A 20,707-nucleotide genomic window follows, 5' to 3' on the forward strand; every position below is an offset into this window, starting at 1 on the left:
GCCTGTGACGTCATATTTGCCTTGGATATGGATATGGATGTTAGAAGCCCCAAAAGGTTTGAGATCAAAAGGCTTTAATTTTAAGGCGAATGAATAGCTGGAATCCCCGATGATTCTGAGGATCAGCAAAGGCTTCGAATTTTTACCTTCAATCTGGACAGAACGCGTATACCCTATTTCAAGATGCCGTGAGACATTATCCAAAAATTATCAAAAGTCATGCGATATTTTGTTTATACGTTAAATGTATTTATTTCTTTTCATTCCCGCTATTATGAAAAAATTAAAATGAACTTTATTTTGTTTAATTCGCATCAATTTTTTTATCTATTATTAGTGCGCTCTGATAACCTTTGCTATAAATATTGCAATGATTGCAAGAATAGATGAGTTTAATCTTTTTATGTTAAATTATGTCAATGTTTAGCATATGCTAAAACAATTATTCACCTCCACTTCGGCGAATGGTTGTCGAGTATCACATTTTTTTTATTATTATTACTATTTTATGCTAATTGCATCAGCTGTGTTCGCACGAGTAAAGTTTGTTTCCTTTGTTAGTTCCAACCAATCAAAGATCACATTGGCGATTCATTTATGGAAATTGCGTCATCCCAGGTTAAAAATAATATTATATAAACAACAACGAGCGCCATCGTGTCCAAACGCTAATCTTCACCTCGACTAGCTTCCTTTCTGCCTAAAAACTCAGCGTAATTTCTGATCTTGACTTGAAGCTATGGAATATTTTGACGAGTACGACCATTACAACTTCGATCCTGTGGCAAATGCTGTGAGTACTTCGCGAAAGGGAAGGACAAAACGCGAAGCAAATTTGAACACGAACCGACCAAATCCTGGAGGACACGAGCGAAAGGTAACGGAAAAACTAAGGAATACTGAAAAGAACAGGAATGTTGTAAAGGGACCAAGATCCAAATAGAAGCAACTACAAGACGAACAAACTAATCACGAAAATGTCCACAAGCAAGGACCACGCTATATTGGAACATGGCCTATGATATTCGGAAACGAATCGAGTTTTGTCTGCCAATGGACATGAGGTTTGCTGCTTGTTGTCGATAGCAGAGTTATACCCGTGAAAAAATTATTGCTACTGGGGTAGTGGTTAACTTATTTCTTAAATCAAGCTATAAGAATTGTTTTCATACGACTGTGATGGAGAGGTAAATATAGACAACAGCCTCAACAAGTAGGACTACTACAAATGCCGTTTCGGATTATTGTTTTGCTGCTTGACTGATGTTCCCAGCTCTAGAGCTGCCGAAACTTATCCCTCTAATGTACATCAACATCTACATTTCTTAAGTTGGTAAAATCTGTTCAGACATCACACCAACTAATGTAATGAGAGGACGTGCAATGAAAACGAAAACATAAATAATTTGAAATTAATATCTCGAGTGATGTTATATTGTGCGGATGCCAGACCCTAAGGGCGGTAAATTAACGCAGTTTCATCCTCAAAACATCAGCGAATGCTAAACCTCTAGGCATCGAAAACGGATCTTCCTTTTGATGCAAGTTTAATGCATTATTGTGGAAAACGAAAATGAAAATGTTGAGTCATCTTGCATACTTTCTAATCACGGAAGGGTCACGAGCTCAATTTTAATCCCTACCACATAAGTCATAAGAATATCAAGTAACGCTAAATCAAATCACTTTTAAGTATCTCCTACGAAGTGGCGTGAGTTTTATTTCCACCCTTTGCGTTCTCTCGCGGGACATTTATCTCTAAGACAACTAGTTAATCCCGGTTCCCTACAAAAAGCGTTGCGTGACATATGACACCCCTCTCCCCAGTCCCGCCCGTGATCCGCCAGGAATCTTAACGAGACTCCCAGACGCACGACGCACTTGATAATTTACCGTCACTACACCAAATTTACCTTCACTAAAAATCTTTTACCGACACCACACATCATTTACCATCCCTGAACACTATCTATCGTCATTAGACTATATTTGCTGTTATTGAAAATTTTTTACCGTTCCAAGACACCATTTGCCATCATCCGAGCTTCCAGAATTTATTTAATCCCAACGTCATAAGCTACCGTTCTAAAATTTCCTATAACGTGACTGAACATCATTCCACAGTAAACATCGAAGCGCATCGTTCATCGTCTCTACACATGTTCATGCATCGTCATCCTTCCTTTTCGGCGAAGTCCGGTGCACGAGTCATAAGAAAATCGGACAGACGACAAAAACCAAAACAAATAGGGGCTAACGCGCTGTGTGGAACTCTGGGAGCAAGAAACACAAAAAGTAGTGACTACAAACGAAGCCCTATTTTTCGAGCGTGTTACTGCTAGTGAATGGCGCACTAGACACTCCTTGTTTCATTTTTTTCTCGCTTGTTATTTTTTTCCTCGCGCGACGGGTTTCGCCCAAAAAGAGGGATTGCTCGTAGTCTGTCGTACCACTACCTGTCATTTACTATCACTCGTTATTACCGGTGTCTCTAAACATCGTTTGCCGTAACCACAAGTCACTTGACGTCACTAAACATCATCTGTCGTCTCTCCATATCATTTAACGTTACTTCTCATCATTCACAGTCATGAGACATCATCGCCCTCATGCCAACGAACTGTCCCCTGACACAATCTCCCATTTCTACACAATATTGGCTGTCTCTCGACACTGTGAACGGTCGCTAAACTGTCCTTTTGTTAAAATTTTAGCATCGACCAGAGCCGTTCATTTATCCTCCTTGCATTGTACGCCACATTGCATTTTTATTGCAGTAGTCCACAACTTTACAACAGTGGCACATGCAGTCATAGACTGTCTTTTATTTACCAACGTGTTTAGTCAATTCTATTTCTTTAAGCCATGTCTGTAAAGGTTTTAAAAATCGCACATTGAAATAAGTACGAGACAAAGCGAAATCTATTCCTAAAGAATAATTCTCTGGTGACATCACAAATATCTATCGTATCATGGCAGAAACGTAAGTGCAAAAATCCCCCAAAATTAAATTTTCTCTCTTTATACAATTTATACTTCACTCTTCACAATTCATACAGTATCAATTACTTCTATATACTCTTAATTTGGTTATCTCCCTCAAAACGAGAAGTTTAAGACGAATCGAAAATCTCACCGCCAACGTTACACGACCTAAACGCTGTTGTGCAGCGCAAAGCTAGTCTTGTCGCCAATTTAGCGTCGGCAAGGCAACTTCGTCACACTTGAGGAAAAGGATAAGGAGTAATGTTTAGTGAGTCTGCACAAAGAAGATCCCCATAACATTATTCTGAAGACAGAGACAAACGAAATTGGGATTTTTGAAAACCTGGGGACAGGTCTGACTGACCAATCAGACAGTGCGTCACATAAATCTCTTGGTACTTATCTGTAATATTCAATAATTTTTTTACCGTAGCCTGATTATTGCAATTGAAAAGGTCAAAAAGCTTTTGATTAGACTTTTTCCAAGCCAGCATTGGGCTTCGGGGAGACTGATGAAGAATTTCCTTCGTGTCATGAGAAGACTTTGACCATAGTCTCCATGATTAAGTTCGTCTTATTTAGAGAGCTAATTTGCGGTAGGAAATTTCAACAATTCTACCCTCATCAAGTTCAACATAAAAGTGATGAAGTGTTTGATTGTCAGTTGGTTTGTTTTCTCTGAGTGACACATAATTATCATCAGAAAAAAAGAGGGAAGAAAAGGGAGAAAAACCCTTAATATAGCTAAATGGCTACAGCCACTTGATTGTAAATTGTGAAATTAGGAAATTTTAGAAAAAAAACATTGGACACGAAACAATCCAAATTTTGGTAAACAAGTCTTACATGCCTGATTTTAGAGCACATTGCTTTGTGTCGCTGTAGAGTGGCATTTCTTTACTGATGTTTTCTAAAGATTAGCGTTCATTCTGAGACTTCATCTCCTACATTCGTCCTAGCAAGACGTTCTTACCAAAAACTGCATCCATTAACACCAATCAAAGAGATTTAATTGTGTAACACTTAAAGATTCCGTGGACTGCTCCAGGGACCTGCTTATTAGTATCAATAAACGTCTCACATTCCCAGCACAACAGATTCTACAGCTATCCTTTTCGCTACGTCGATGGTGAAAACAGCTCTGAGCCTGTATCTTCCCCTTCGGAAGGAGTTTGTATCAAAGGTTCCAACCTCCCAACATTTAATCCTCCGGTTTGATGCGGCGAAAGCGTTGAAGCTAAAGATAACGACGACTGCGAACTAGATCTTGATGACAACTCGGAATTGTTTCCTCTGCTGTCCACTGTCGTTGAAAACGTCCCTGGTATTGTAGCTGGGTTGCGGTACTTCTTTGCTGATTCAGGAGAAGCACTGACTGGTTGCGCAGCCCCAGGATGCGACGGAAGGTACGGTGCTGAACGAGGCGATGAAGGGGGACTGCATAAATAGAAAAAAATTTTAAAAAGAATATATATATATATATATATTTATGATGATATCATTGCTCGCGCGCGATTGGTCTAAAGATATCACGTGACCGAATATCCCACGGATAGAACTGGGGGATATCCGAGAATATCACCCTAGTGATATTCCCCAATTTTCAAACCTTACGTTCACTACGACAAGTCTTCTTTTAAAATTTAATTCAAGACGAGAGAGTGTTTTGTGATTGGAACAGATGAGAGGGAACATTTGTTTCTTTAAAAAGTCGCACCACAGAACACACAAAAGAAAACATCCCACGCAGCAAAAAGGAAGCTATTCGTAAACATTTTTTCACGCGCATTGCAAAATATTTGAAGGATAACATACACAATAGCCTCAATTTTTCGCTAAAATATGCTCGTACTGTATATATTTCCTAGGACATTATTTATTCCACGAAGTTCACTTCAAAACTGGAATTAACGCCAAACTATTGAAAATCTCTCCTGACAGGCAGTTTTCCGCAGTTTTCTCGGGTCCGGGTTTTCGATCATCCTGTTCCTAACCCTCACCGTGAATTCTCAATGTCATCAATTACAAAAGGGAAGGAGATGGACGCTACAACAGACAGTCTTACCTCCGCTGCTCGGTAGTCTGGATTTTATTGGAATCTCTTTTTGAGTTTGTCATGTATACATCACCATTAGACAGTTCATTTGCTGGGTCCTCAACTCTTCCCAGCATGCTGTACCTAGATTTGAATGAACATTTTGGTTTAATGTTTACATACATTTTTATTTCTGATTCTGCTTAGCATCTAACCGGTTGAAAGCGGAGCACGAATTCTTTTCTACCAATGACGTACCGTAGCGAAGCGAACCCAGTGCAATCCCTCATTACTATTGACACTCGATTGAAAATCGAGTGTCAGTATGTCAATATGTCAATATGTCAGTACGTCAATGTCCTCAAGCTTACGTTACTGAATTGTCAGGGACCTTATGCAGACCACGACAGCGACGGTAACTAGAACGTGGCGAATAAAAAGATTTACTAAACCTAACCATGCTTCAAAAGTGTTCATTTTCTCTTAGCCTGTCTCCTGCAAAGAAACGTGATATCCCCAAATTTGCGGGGTCTGAAAACAAGTAACTGATGGCGAATTATTTTACGCTTCTCTTTGGGACTCAACGCTACTCATTTATGTTGAGCTGAAATTGACATGGGGCGCCGGTAACCCTTTAACTCCCATGAGTGACCAAGACAGACTTTCTCCTTACAATATCAACCAGATAAGTGATGAGAATAAAGAAAAATATCAATTTGGGGATAATTAGTTAATCCAATACTAAATTCTCTGAACTAACATTGTAAGAATTATGTGGTTGATAGTAAGGAGAGTTACAAATTTGATCTGGGAGTTAGAGGGTTAAAGACAGTAAACGCGTTCAGCCTTTCTAATCTCTAAATAAGAGTCTTTTTTTTTGTTTTTTTTTTTTTAGTTCGAAGTTTTCCTCAGCGATACCTTCCCGGGCTCGGTTGCTAAAAAGGCACTCGGTTAACGCTATCCAAAGGATAAATCGCTATCCAGCGGATAAGTGTTAGCAAAACCCACTGCGTTATCCACTCGATAGCGATGCGTTATCCAGCCTCCGAACCACTTGAGGTCGTGAATAACTAACCTCTGTCCTTCGTCTTCCTCCCAGGTATCCTCATCATCACTGGAATCATCAGGGGCCACATACAGAACCTCAAGTGTTATTTCACCATGTACAGTGGACAGCACTTTCACTGCCTCGCTATGCTTAGCTTCCTGAAGATCAATACCGTTCACGGCGAGTATGGCATCACCCACATATAAGCCCCCTGATCTGTCTACAGGGAGACCTTCGTGTATCTCTGACACAATAATTGGCACACCATGTTCTTTTCCACCCTAAAATGGAACCATTATCAACAGGTATTAACCCATTAACCCCTGAGAGTAACACGCATCTGATTTCTCCTTATAGTCACACTTACTGGATCAATATCAGTATCTGGGCAACTGCCCACCTACCCCTCCCCTAACCCAACATTAGCCCTAAATCAATTGACTGTTTGTTGAGTTAGGGGAGGGGTAGGTGGGCAGTTGCCCAGATACTGATATTGATCCCACTTGCTTATCCACACCCCTGAATCAAACAATAAGGTCATAAGAAAAAAGGAAATGATAACCAACTAAAGAAGCTCTTGCATGTAATTGTTAAGGAAACACTCTCTGTCATCACATAAGGAGATGTAAAGAGAACAGTACGGAGAATATGCATAATGATGTTAGGGTGAAAATGTTGCAATCACATTTTCAGAATCTCTGGTTTCTGGTTAATGGAACATCACTGCTCCAAATTTTATGAAATGGAACTTGACCATTTCACTGGCAGCAGTGATTCAAAAGAGAAGTCCCCCTTTACAATGTCAATTCATTTCAGGTAGAGAGGTGTTAAAGAAAAATGTATTCATAATGTTTGATCTAAAACCAAATTCTCTGAGTGAAGATTAAAAGAAATAATTTGTAGACAGTGAGGAGAGTTGATGTTGATGGCAATGAAAAGGTTAAGTTGTAGCCTAAATTTTGAAACTGTTTAGAAGGCATTGACAGGTGTGAAACAGCACTTGGTCAATTTATGCTCAACTCTGTTCTTTCATGTTGTTCAAACTAAACTCCTTCAATTGAGGAAAATCCACCACATGAAACAGTCTAAATAGTCTTTGACACTTTTAGAACAAAAAGATGAAGTCAAAGACTCATGTGCACTGTTTTCAGCTATAACTAACCACATGTATTAATGTGAGTAAGTGAACAAGTAACATCAATTTAATGAAAGAATTGTTGAGCAAGACAAAACTTCTATTACTTTTATTACTAGGTTTTGGTCTCCTAAGACCCAGTGGAAAAGTTTGCTTAGTTTAACCAGTTAAAATCCCTGAAATGTTTGAAAAACAACTTCTCCTTACAAAATCACTTAAACAGAATCAACAAACCTTTCTTGGTGTCCCACCCACTTATGCTGACTAATTTATGACAAAATATAAAGCAGTGAGAGGGAGGATTATTAGAATTAATAGTTGGATCTTGTCCTGGGAGCATAGGGGTCAGAAGCTTAGTTTTGAAAGTAAAAGAGTAGGAAATGATTCCACATACTCGTACATGAAACAAAATGAAAAGCCCCTTACGGTAATGGATATTCCAAGCCCTTCTGTTTTGCTTTTTTGAATCACTACAGTCCTGGGTTCACCAATTCCTCTCCTCTTTCTTGCTTTACTATCAGAATCATCTTCATCTTCTAAAGCTTGTGGTTCTGGAGGTGGTGGTGCTGGGGCCTTGTTATTGGGGTCCTTGCGGCCTCTGCATGCTCTGATCACAGTTTTGTGCCTGTGTAGGTGTATTTCTGCTTCAATTTGGTTCCAAAGTTGATCATGTTCACTTCCTCTCATGTCACGCCCAAGCAACTGAATTTGTTGTATTCTATGATATGAAAAGAACATAACTTCTGCTTTCTAATTATTTTCAATAATGCCTGTGAGTTAAAAGCATACTGAACTCCAGTTTAAATACTGATTAGTGGCACAGGGAATGATGTGGAATGCTTATCATGCACCAGGGCTTTCAACAACTTTTCCAATAGGCAGCTGTCAATGGCATAGTGGGCAGTTGAATCATGATGCAAAAACCAGCAACAAGAGCCTACTGGCAGGCTAAACAGACAGCAGTGAGAGATCTTACTGGCAGTCATGGACCATTGCTAAGCAACTTTTACTGAAACCCCTGCATGCACTGAAAATCGGTTCTTTGACTAGACAAGCACATTGTGCAGCATATCCTAGAAAGGTCTGTAATACAAGGCCAAGAGTACTGTACATAGCAAAATACCTATACTGATGCAAAATCTAAAACAGACTTTGTCCATTTTCTCATGGGTGAGCACAAGACAGCTTGAAAAAAGAAACCATTAGTTAATTTTTAGAGATCACTTGAAACACTTTTCAAAAAAAAAAAACCAAAAAAAAAAAGAAATACCAAGCAGGATACAGGCAAGTGGCCAAACAGGCAAGTGGCCAAAAGGCACAAGCAAATGTTAATTTTTCTCACCATCTATTCCTCCCAGGGCTTGCTTTTACTCATAATTTTCTTCCTAGTTTATCTCATTACCATTTTATGAGTTCAGTTAGAAAGCAAGGGTTAAAAAATTTCACATCAGGACAAGAATCAGTTCTGTTGAAATACTCTGCACTACACAAACATCACAAAGCCAGTGAAAATGCCAGCTCCTGGTGCCTCAGGGGATCACTGTTTTTGCCATGTATCTGTTTTCTATTTTGTTTTCAATGTTGTTTTCTATCAGCAAACTTACCTTCCAGCTAATTCTTTATCAAGATATTTGGCAGCTAGTCTTGCTCCATATACTTCTCCTTGCAACGAAAACACGTGGTTCCTAAGACCTGTGTTTTCTTTTTCCAATTGTTTTATTTGGCAGTCCATGCGAGCCTCCTTCATGGCATTGTTTTTATATATGCTCATTTCATTTTCCTAAAAAAGAAATATATAATTATAAAGAAAAATAATGTGAAAAGAACTCCAAAAAAATTTGACTTTTCTCAAAACTATTGAATGGAATCATTTTTTTTAATAGTCCTTGAAGCTGAGGGTCAAAGTATAATGAGAATCCAATGCAAGCCTAAATTTTTATTAAATAGATTCTGAAGCATCTTCCTGTAAAAACAGACAGAAAATGAATAAACAAAGATCAAGAAATTTGACAGAATGAGACAATAAGAAGGGAAAGTGGTCATCTTGTATATAGTGCCAGCTTGTCAAACACGTCTAATATTTCCTGAAAATAGCACACTACAAAAGTGGGCAAACTCAGTAATTTCTTTGACATGAATGTGCTAAAAAATCATGTGCACTATGCGTGTTTGACACAAGTACACAACTACCACTATATACATAAAGAAATGATAAAATTTTAGTTTCACATTATTGTGCTTCCTGGCACTTAACCATATTTAAGGAAAATGATAAAACTTCAAAGAACTTTACAGCTTAAGTGTTGGAACTTACTAATTTGTTCTTGATATTTTCAGAGTCCAAGGGCATTCCAGTATTGGAATGTAGCTGAAGTTGAACAGCATGTAACTGTAGCAACAAATTATTAACTTCCTTCTCCAAGACTTGTTTGGCAGCTTTTTCTTCAACCAGATCATGTCTAAGAGCTACTAACTCTGCCTGGAAAGTACAAAATTATGATTAACACCTTACCACAGTATGCCATTATTATTATTATTTTATTATCATTTTATTATTATTATTATTATTATTATTATTATTATCATCATCATCATTGTTAGTAGTACAGTTAACTTCCAATATCTCGAACCTTCAAGGGAAATTGAAAAAGGATCAAGGTGTCAGGAGTTTGGGTTATCAGGATTTGAAAACTATCCTTACGGTATAATTATATTTAAATCAAATTTAATCATAGGGAAGGTGAGTGAAAATGGAACCCTAAATTACTGTACAAGTTAAATGTTTTGGATTGTAATACACTATTTGTTTCGATTTGTCAGGTATTAAGAGGTTGTAGGACATGGTTTGAGTTATCAAGGGTAAAAGTACATTTTAGAGTTTGACCTGAAGGGAAAGGTATATTGCTTTGAGTAAGCAAGAGGTTTTAGTTATTGAGGGTTCAAGTTACCATGGGGAAATTGACTTGGTTCTTAGTGTAAGGTTTGAGTCAATGAGGGTTTGAGTTATTGGGAGTTGACTGTACTATCATTAATATTGTTATAATTAGTAGTAGTAGTATTACTAGTAGCAGCAGTAGTAGTATCATTGTTATTATTACTATTTATTATTAAATTATTACTATTATTTTGACTCTCTCTTTAATTTTGGTTTTCCAAAGTCCCATTGCATGACAAACCCAAACATTTCTGTCATTAACTTATAAAAAGAGGCATAAAAGTTTTCTTTTCAATGATTTCAGTACTCCTACACAATGAATAAAAAAAAGCCATGAAACAACCTATTCAGTGCACCTTTTTTGGCTCAAATTCAGTTTTCATGACTGTTTCATCATTTTCAGTCACCTTTTAGTTAAAGATATCTATAACATAGTTGCATTGAAATTGCACATTAAGGATGCAAAATAAAAATTTACAAGGAAGACCCACTCAGAAGCAAATTAAATTATATTCCGCTTTTCAAGTTAAAGTCATTCATGTCAGTTCAAGTGAAAAAAAATCCTTCTATTAAAATTATCACAGAAAAATGTTGATAAACACAGCATAGAATAAAATGCCTTAAACTCAAACATGGTGCATAGGATTATATAACTTTTAATGACTGGAAAAATTGTATGCTCACACTAGCTGAAATCATCTAGAATTATCCATTCTATTTAGGAGATATTTCAACAATCACATTTAACATTTTCAAATCTCCATTTTTGGTGTAATGTTTTCGTTTCATATAATTAATGGCAAACAAAAAATTTAGTCGGGCAAAATTCTCTCATCACTTCATCATTTCCCTGATGATATCGCCATGTAGGTGGAAAAAGAAAACAGAAAACTTGATTGTATTTTTTTTTCCACAACAGCTATTTTCAATATTCATGGATCACTGACCACCGTTTTTTGCTAACGATTTCAGAATAACCTACCAGTAACCTTAGAAGTGTGTCACCCTGAGTCCACTATGACAACAAATTACTAAATGGAAAGCCTTCGGTAAATAAATAGGAAAAAGAGAGCATAACGTGGACACTGGGATGAATTTTCCCTTGTTTCGATTCTAAGCTATAATATCCAGCGTTTTTCAAAGAATTTAGATAAATGGCGACATAGCGTTGTTCTGGGCATAATATGTAAATAGTTCCTTAGTAGGAAACATTGATCACATTTAAAATGACCAGATTATTTTCATTCACCTTGTGTTATCTTTTCAACGATTAAATTTAAAAGCTTAAACTTGGACAGGCGATGATCACAGTCAACTTAAGAGTAAAGCTCGCAATGTTTTAACTCAGAAACTCACCGTACCTCTAATTTGGCATTTCCCTGAAAAATTGTCTGCGCTTTGTGAACGAGCTGTGCGAAGGTAGAGGATAGCTGAGTCATTTTCTGTCTTCCATCATAAGTTATCTCACTTTGATCAGGATCAATCTCTCCTAGCAAAATATCTAAATCCACAAAAGTCTTGTCAAATTCTTTTTCTAACAGATCCAACCACCGAAACATTGACACGGCAACCGCCATGTTGGAAATAGTGTGTGACGTCAGCAACGGATGGATGAGGGACTTATGGGAAAATCAATGATTGGAAGTGCATAAAAGACGGACTGGACTTTTAAATTGTGGACCATACTCAAACACATACTGAAATCTGCTAACAACCCCAGATCCCACACAAGTGGTCGGTGAATAAAATGTAATTTAACCAGTCTACACGAGTCACAAAAATAGGTGAGTACAATCTCTTAAGCTCATGAATCATTGCTTTTTTTTTTTAACTTTGAAATTTCCTTATCAGTCATTTCAGCCAATCATATCATGGTTTAAACTCTAATTTGATCTATCACAGTCACCACATGACGGGAAGTAATGGAATCAAAACAGTCACAAACAAATAGATTTGCAAACAAATCTTTTTTCGGATTTCCCGGAAAAAAAGTACAAAAGAAGGAAATCAATGAGATCCGGAGTTGGATTTCTTAATTAAAATCTGCTTTGAGAAAAGCTTCTCAGCGTCGAAATCCGCTTTTCCATTTCAAAATCTAAAACCAGACTCCCACCAGAAAAACATGCCATTAATTTAAAAGATATATAGAATTACACTCATACCACAAGTAAGGAATTAAACCGAAATAGGAGTAAGTCATTTTGCTCACTTCCCTCTGGGTACGTGGGTGGATGCGAATATGGCTACCATGGGTACAGGTAGGTAATTATCCGGTTATTTTAGGTACTGCACGTTACATTGCGAAAACTCACGCCCAAAATTTTGCTAAGATGATCAGAATTTTTTCAGAAACAATTATATGTGCATATAAACAACCAATTAGCTTTTATATCACACTGTGTAGCAGTTAATTTGTGACTTTGCAGCAGTGCTACTCAGATGAAAGAAAAGAGATGGACGAGTAGGTTTATGGATCAGTTTAAAATGCGTAACAAAAGTGCAACAATTTATATTATTTTGACTTCGTCAAGTATTTTCTAAGAATACAATCAACATAAATTCTAGGATATGAACAAATTCGGGCGCGTTGAACTTTTAGACTATTATAAACCGTGACGGATACGGTGGGTCTTAACATGGTTGACGTTTGCGTCATACCATAAAATTGTCGACAGCTGTCTTCCGAGGAAGCTGGGGGGGGGGGGGGGGGGGACACAGAGAATTTCAAATATTCGGTAAAATACTTATTTTAAGTACAACGGTCCATAGCCAATCAATAACAGATAGACTACTGACTCCAAGCTGTTACGACTAAGATATTAACAACCTCAGTTCCAAGAAATCGCTGGGAGGAAATCAGAGTGTATTCTTGGCCACACTTGTCTCCGCTTTTCAAAATATTTCAGTCTAACTGTCAGCGGATCGGGACTCTTGAGAAAGTTGGACATTATAGATAACGATTAAACATTTGCAGTCCTAAAGAAAGGTTAGTACCCTAAACAGAAAGTCTGTAAATATCGTATTTACTTTCAATTGTTGTCACTCAAGATATCATAATTTATCAGGGAGAACTAGCCCTTATCTCGCCTTGATGCATATAAAACTTCACGCTGACCTTTACTGTTGTAGAATCTGATCGAGAAACCAACATACACCTCCCAATCAGAACGTAAAATCTTTTCAAAAACAGAAAAGTTTCAAAATTCCGAAGTCAGAGACTTGCCCTGGATATTAACTCTTGTTATGTATGTATATCTAAGGATAATGTTGTTCCCGTGAGACAGGGAAGGAATTTTTTTGGCGTCCTGTTTGGCTCCGCCGGTGACCTTTAGGAACCAAACATCCGGTTCTTCATGAGATTATGCCCCAGAGACCCAGGGCAAATATTTGCAGTTCTAAATTTATTTTCCATCCCTCGCTGCCGATGTTCATTCTTTTTGTTAAAAAAGATTCTTTGGGTGATATTATCCGTACGCATATTTTTAAACTACGAACGACGATAGACTTAAAAGATGGGTCTCGCTAAGAATAAAACCAAACACACAGTGTTGTGCTTTAAATTAAAATTCGCACGGACTGAATTTTTGTTTTTTGAGACGAACGCTTAGGGAATTATGGAATCGCGCCCATTGAAAAGCGTCGCCCGAGAAAAGTGGGGTACCCATGATGCTTTGCGGGCGCAATGACCTAGGAATGAGGTTGCAAACGCTCACCGCCAACTTCGGTCGCTTTAGATCTGAATTGACAAATTCCCAAACGGGAGTTGTAAAATTTCGCTTTGCGTCCGTTTAGAGACAATGGAGATACAATTGGAGCAATTAGCATTGTTTCAAAGTGACGAAATGCTCTTGTCGTCGGTAAAGAGCGAGGGCCGCGTTTGCATATCAAAAGAGCCGTTCAGAGTTCATCCGTAAGCTTATGAGCGTGAGCGTGCACCTACGTGGAGCGGGAATCTACAACGTATACTTAAGCTTTTCGAAAAGTAATTAGACTACCGACGTGTTATCTGAAACTGACGGCAATAACGGGCCAAAAAGGAAGGTAAAATTCCGCACAGCCCCACACTACATTATACGTTCAGTTCTTGGATAGAGTGACAAAAACAATACTTTACCATTGGGAAAACAGATTTGTTTTACGATAGTATGGGGCAGTACGGAAATTTTACTAAAAGGAATATTTCTGTGATGTTTTGCTTTCTTGGCGAAGTTGATGGTCGAACCTCGCAAATCTGCCGCATTTGAGTCTTAACACAAATTGAAAACCCGGCATTTGAAAGGTAATTTAATTTTACATCTGACCGATTTTTAATCAAGATAACGCCACTAATTACGTCTATTCTTCTTCGATGAAAAGCGCTACGTTTCGGTTGTCTGCACAAGAAACAATACTTTCGAACACTGCGTACACGGGGGATTACATGATTGACAGTCGGATTGACAGGCCTGCGTGAAGTTACGCATGCTCTCTTTCTCTTTTCTAGCTTATTTGCATTTTCCCGTGCGACGTTTTTCAATGGGCGCGATTCTGGCGGCTGCAACGGAAATGAAATTCATGTGTTCGAATTGGATCTGCAAGACGCAAATGTTATCAGGAAAGCGTGATTGACGTTAATTCTAAGAATATTTGATTATGTCTTCAATTACCGTACTTTGACCTACGTCTGTTGAATTTGAAGTGGAATTTCCTTCTCCTCAGGAAGTCGTAGACTCCAAGGAAGTAGTAGAGCAACTAAGAACTTTGACTCAAATCTATAACACAGAGAAACGAGTAAATCTCGTCACAAATTATTTGAACGGAAAAGTACACGTTGAATGATCTCGCGTGGGGTGGAAGCTTGCGTGAATGTAATACATCGCCGTTGTCAAGTTACAAGAGAATGTCCGAAAAGATTAGCTGTCGAGAATTTCCAGGTTAGTCTCGATGTGTTCATCCTATTGATGCGTTTAAGGAAAGGTGACCGAGATGCACAATTCTCAATGACGACGAAGTAAACGCCATTATGCGGAAAATTTAGGGAACAGGTCATTCTTCTGACTCATCACATATGTGTACATGTATATAAATGTTTCTTGTGATGAAGCAAGCATTTTGTAAATCAAAAGTTGTTCCATACCTTGATCAAGGGATGGCCGCAACAAACCCTGAAATTGCAAAAGTTTTCAAAGGCTACAACTGGAGACCCATGCCTATCAATGTAAGTGAAGTGAGAAAAATACATATCTACCGTAATTACTTGTAGCAAACACAGTCCGTAATTCCTTATAGAGAAGATTATTCTGCATCAGCCTCTAAGTCAGGGCAGACGAGCGAAAAAGCAGAGAGGGAGAAAAATCCCACAAATTGAGTGTATGCTATGAAAAATTACTCATGACTTCACGTTAACGTTGATTATGTTCAAAGATACCTTCTTGCAAAGTTGTTACTGCCTCTAAGACGAAGGATAAACCAAAAACGACCTATGTTTGACAGGCCTTTTTTTTTCCAAATTTACCTCAGCAAACATTCCTTTTATTCCATGACAAACTGAAAAGAGAGAGAGTGCCAAGCCTAATTCGCTTCGTTTGAGCAGAAGCGGCCATAACACTTCGTTAACATGGTTTGACGGATGTCTTGTGCAGAGCTCCCAAGTAACAAAGTATTCTGCCGTTGCTTCCGGCCAATATAATTGGTTTCATTGATATCTTGATCCAAGGAAAAGTTTCCTTACTAAACGTCAAGTTCCCCAGTCATTTTTTTTCTAAGTGTATATAGACCACCAATCATCTCATTTTACATCTTTACATTCCACCGTGACTTTACAGCTGTGCTAGCCAAACAAAAAGAAGAGAGATGGACGAGTAAATGTATGGATTTTACAATGCGGTACAAAAGTGCACTAATTTGTTTATTTCGACTTTTTCAAGCATTTTCCAAGAATACAGTCACCGATTCTTGCTGAAATTATGCCTTCCTTACACATTTCATCGCGCAACCAGAGGGGCTTTCGCGACAAAAGGTCATATCGAGTATATTTTTATCCAAAGTTCACGTGGGGCAGATTTAAGATCTCCCTAAGATCCAATTGCAAAAACTCTTCATGAAATTTCTTTGCTTTGGAGAGAACGACGGATGCTATAAATTTCGGGAAAAAAAAGATTGAATGTTAATGAAGACGAAAATTGGTTAGAAACTGCCACAAAGGATCTGTTAGCGATGAACATTCCTGTGAGAACAATTACCTCATTAAATTACTCAATGAAAGTACTGAGTGAGAAAAGATTCCTTTCCCATAGCATGCAACTATGACGATCGTTAAAGACTCAGGGCAAGTAATTGGGCTAAAGGAAAACTAAAGAGGTGCGCGCGGTTTCGTTTCCACGCTTTCGTTTAATACACGGCTAACGGAACCCGTCAAGCAAACTTTCGTATGGAACCAAAATCACCGTTCAATTTTGCTCTCGGGGCAATTTACTACCTCTAGGTTTGCGAGGATAGGCCATCAATAATTTTTAAAATGATTACCTATACAATACCTGAACCTTTTTTATCCTTTTCAACACGTTCTTTCTGTGTATCATTTCCAAATATATTATCTACCCCGTAACCCTTACATTTTTAACCGCGTTCAAGGCTTTAAAGCGGTAAGCCGAGCGCAGTTGACCTTTATGTACCTCCCTTATCAAAAAAAAATCTGCCTCTGACAGGTAATGATTCCTTTTGTAATCAAAAATTTTTAAGCAAACATTTGAGCTTTGATGACCTATAAAACAGAGAAACCTGCATGGTGATGAAGCTTCTGACGCTTAGAAAATAAGGAATGAGAGTGGCTAAGAAGGGAGGAAGAAGACAGACCTGAAAGATTTAGCCTAGGTATTACCATAACGTAACTTTTCAAGACAAATCCAATAAGGAATTTATCAATCCACTTAGACAATTTCCGTGGTCTAAATCAAGTCTGGAGGCAAGGCCAGAAATTCTGAAATAACTCGGATTCCCCCGGCAAATAATAAGTGGGTGGCCTTATTATAAGTGCGTTTTGCTCAGTTGTTACCTCTATCGAAGGTTATAGACATAGGATACACTTTTGGTTTTCAGCTATTAAGCCGAACAACATCAATCAGAATCTAATCACTCCTCACAATATTGCTATTGTTATACATACCAAAGGTGTGCAGCCTAAGTAGACCGTAAAAAAAAATATAAAGATGGAATTAAGCTGCAATATTCCACATTAAGGTAACTGGAATGTAGTTGACACCGCTTCCTTTGAAAAAAAATATTTGCAACGTGTAATTTCAATCCACTCGAACCGTTTAAGTGTTTCCAATGAGTCCTGCAATTATCGGGTTGTGAAGTACATGATGAAAATTAGACGTAGCCTAGGGGTATTTGTAGTTCTGAATTTATTTTCCATTCCTCGTTGCCCATGTTCATTCGTTTTGTTCTATTTTCCTTGAGACAAATCGGCAAACAGCTTTTTGTCCGGCCTTTGAAAATATTCGATCCCTGAGTTAACAAATAGAGAAGCCTACACCAAGCCTTGACTGTGCTCTGGTTTGTTGTGAAGCACTTAGGAAGCGGCTAGAGCACGAAAGAAGTGTAGGGGGAAACACGAGACGTAGCCGAGCGTTTCTCTCTACTTTTTCTCGAGCCGCTTCCTAAGTGCTTTACAATAGAACAGAGCACAGTCAAGGCTTCTCTATTTGTTTTACAATAAAGAATCCGTTAAACAAGACAAATTTTATTTCATAAGCGAACAACAGTGTCGTCAGCATGCTCTATACTCTCATAAAGCACGCTACAATAAGCCAATCAGAATCCCTGTTAGAATGGTTCAAATAATCTGATTGGCTGTACAAGACTAAAGCTGTCAAAAATGTCAAACCATCAAAGTTCAAAACCCATCAAAGTTGATATTTAACAAATAGATTCCAAGTTGCCGTGCGTCTGTTCAGTAATAGATCACAGAGGACGTCAAAATGTGGCAAGAACAAAAAAGTGGCACACGAGGCGCAGCCGAGTGTGTCACTGATGTTCTTACCACATTTTGACGTCCTCTGTGATTTATTACTGAACAGACGCACAGCAACTTGGAATCTACTTGTTTTGAATAATAAAGAATGTTTAAAAACTGTTTAAGGCGAGTATATTATGAATGAACAACAGCCGAATTCACTAGGACATGAAGATCGCTCGGAATGACAGCGACGTAAAACTCGGCTGCAGTGACTAATGAGGCCTTCCACTCAATGCATCAGAAAGGTAACCAGAACAAGCTCTTATTTTAGATAGACCTCAGCATGATCGCAGTCGCTCTGACACCGTCATGATTAGTATGAATTTTAACAGTTATGCCAGGTTATGTTTTTCATCATTCCTGTTTTGTTTTTGAAAATGAAACTTCATATACTATACAAGTGTTAGCTGTGTTTGATTTTTATTATCGTACGTAAACTTGCAGTCTAACTGAGCGTGAAAACCGTTAAAACTTGGACTGTCTATTTTGTTTTATCTTTGAGGATTTTTGTCTCTGCTCACGTTACAGTAACCTAAATTACTGCGCCTGGCATTTTTGCAAACCTTTGCTCGCTTGTTCCGAAATTTCACTTTCAATTAACGAAAGAAAAGCTAGAAAGAAGTCCCGGAAAAGGTCGGACATAGTACAATTTGACAGACAGCGTGACAGCTTTAACTCAGTTCTATGCTCTATACTCTCATAGAGAACGCTCTTTCAACCAAAGACAGTACGTGTTATATCCGAACTTTATTATGAATAAAATTAGACGTAGCCTAGGGGTACTTGTAGTTCTGAATTTATTTTCCATCCCTCGTTGCCCATGTTCATTCTTTTTGTTCTAAAAGATTCCTTGAGTGATATTATTTGTACGCACTTTGTTAAACGACAAACAAAGATGGACTAAAAGGTGGGTCATGCTTAAAATAAAGCCAAACACACAGCGTTGTGCTTTAAATTAAAATTCGCGCGGACCGAATATGCACCTGGCTGCATCAGAAATGAAATTCATTCGTTTAAAATGGTTCTACAAGACGCAAATGTTATCAGGAAAGCATAACTGACTTTAATTTCAGGAAAATTTGTTTAGGTCTTCGGTTACGGTACTCTGGCCTACTGGCCTTTTTTTTCTATGAAAACAGGAGGTGGTGGACTCAAAGGTAAGAATAGAAACTTATAAAGAACCTTGACTCAAATCCATATCTCAGAGTACCTAGTAAATCTCGTCACAAATTATTTTAAACAGAAAAGTACACTTTGAATAATCTTGCGTGAGGTGGAAGCTTGCGCGCATTGTACTACATCGCCATTGTCAAGTTGCACGAGAATGTTTGAAAAGATTAGCTTCGGAGAATTTCGAGGTTAGTCTTAATGTGTTAACAGGTCATTCTTCTAACTCATCACATATGCGTAAAGGTATGTAAATGTTTCTTGCGACGAAGCAAACATTTTGTGAATCGAAAGACGTTCCATGCTTTAATGGAGGGATGCCAGCAACGAACCCTGAAATTGCAAAAGTGTTCAAAACCCATAACTCGCCGTTCCGTCCAATTTAATTGGTTTCATTGGTATTTTGATCGAAGGAAAAGCTTCCTTACTAACGTAAAGTTCGCCAATTATTGATTTTTTTCCTATAAGTGTATATAGACCACCAATCATCTTTATATTCCACCATAAAAACGGTTTATTTGTGACTTTAAAGCAGTGCCAGCCGGTTAAGAGAAGAGAGATGGACGTTTGAAATGTATGGATTTTACAATGCGGTACAAAAGTGCAACAATTTGTTCAGTATAGGCCATCAATAATTTTAAAAACGTTTACCTCGACAATACTTGAACTATTTTTATCCTTTTAACACGTTCTTTCTGTAGATTATTTGCAAATATATTATCGATCCCCTAACGCTTGCATTTTAACCGCTTTCGAGGCTGTAAAGCGGTAAATCGAGTGCAGGTGACCTTTTTGAACCTCCCTCGCCAAAGAAACAGTCTGCCTCTGACAGATAATGATTCCTTTTGTAATCAAAAATTTTATGCAGATATGACGTAACATTTCAAGACAATTCCAATAAGGAAATTATTCCTTTTTGTAGACACTTAGAATAAAGGAAGTTGAATTTCAATGTCGTATGACGCTCAAAGGAAGTTTGACGCAAGCAATTCAGTAAAACAATTTCCGTGGTCTGAATCAAGTCTGAAGGCCAGCTCAGAAATTCTGAAATAACTGGGATTCCTCCGGCAAATAATAAGTGGGTGGCCTAATTATAAGTGTGTTTAATTTTGCTCAGTTGTTGCCTCCATCGAATTGTGTCTACAAGACGCAAATGTTATCAGCAAAGCATGATTGACAGGAGTATTTGTTTAGGTCTTCAACTACAATAATCTGACCTACGTTTGTTGAATTTATGGTAGATTTTTCTTCTTTTCTATGAAAACAGGAAGTGGCGGTCTCAAACTTAGGAATATAAACTTATAAAGAACCTCGACGCTCAAAGGAAGTTTGACGCAAGCAATTCAGTAAAACAATTTCCGTGGTCTGAATCAAGTCTGAAGGCCAGCTCAGAAATTCTGAAA

The 20,707-nt window shown here is 38.0% G+C and overlaps 2 protein-coding genes and 1 long non-coding RNA gene across 3 annotated transcripts in view; 1 reads left to right on the forward strand and 2 right to left on the reverse strand.

Annotated features, from left to right (window-relative positions):
• Nucleotides 1-2,748: 2,748 nt before the first annotated feature.
• Nucleotides 2,749-11,739, reverse strand: LOC113683231 (Golgi-associated PDZ and coiled-coil motif-containing protein). Its single transcript, XM_027200446.2, has 7 exons — nucleotides 11,500-11,739; nucleotides 9,518-9,682; nucleotides 8,808-8,983; nucleotides 7,630-7,921; nucleotides 6,096-6,349; nucleotides 5,051-5,164; nucleotides 2,749-4,422 (listed from the first exon to the last, which is right to left on the reverse strand). The coding sequence occupies exons 1-7, from the start codon at nucleotides 11,713-11,715 to the stop codon at nucleotides 4,104-4,106; spliced, it is 1,536 nt and encodes a 511-aa protein (XP_027056247.2). The 5' UTR covers nucleotides 11,716-11,739; the 3' UTR covers nucleotides 2,749-4,103.
• A 3,201-nt stretch (nucleotides 11,740-14,940) lies between these two features.
• LOC113683203 (uncharacterized) overlaps nucleotides 14,941-20,707 on the forward strand; it is a 30,630-nt gene continuing 24,863 nt past the window's right edge. Inside the window, exon 1 of the mRNA XM_089180615.1 lies at nucleotides 14,941-15,051. The gene's annotated coding sequence lies outside the window, so the exon portion shown is untranslated. The remainder of the gene's footprint in view (nucleotides 15,052-20,707) is intronic.
• Nucleotides 15,514-16,760, reverse strand: LOC149041766 (uncharacterized). The gene is made up of 2 exons (XR_016179237.1): nucleotides 16,654-16,760; nucleotides 15,514-15,942 (listed from the first exon to the last, which is right to left on the reverse strand). It is a non-coding gene; the product is annotated as an uncharacterized LOC149041766 (long non-coding RNA).

This window comes from Pocillopora damicornis, chromosome 8 (genome assembly GCF_964200805.1).
Source record: "Pocillopora damicornis chromosome 8, jaPocDami1.2, whole genome shotgun sequence".
NCBI classification, from domain to species: Eukaryota; Metazoa; Cnidaria; class Anthozoa; order Scleractinia; family Pocilloporidae; genus Pocillopora; species Pocillopora damicornis.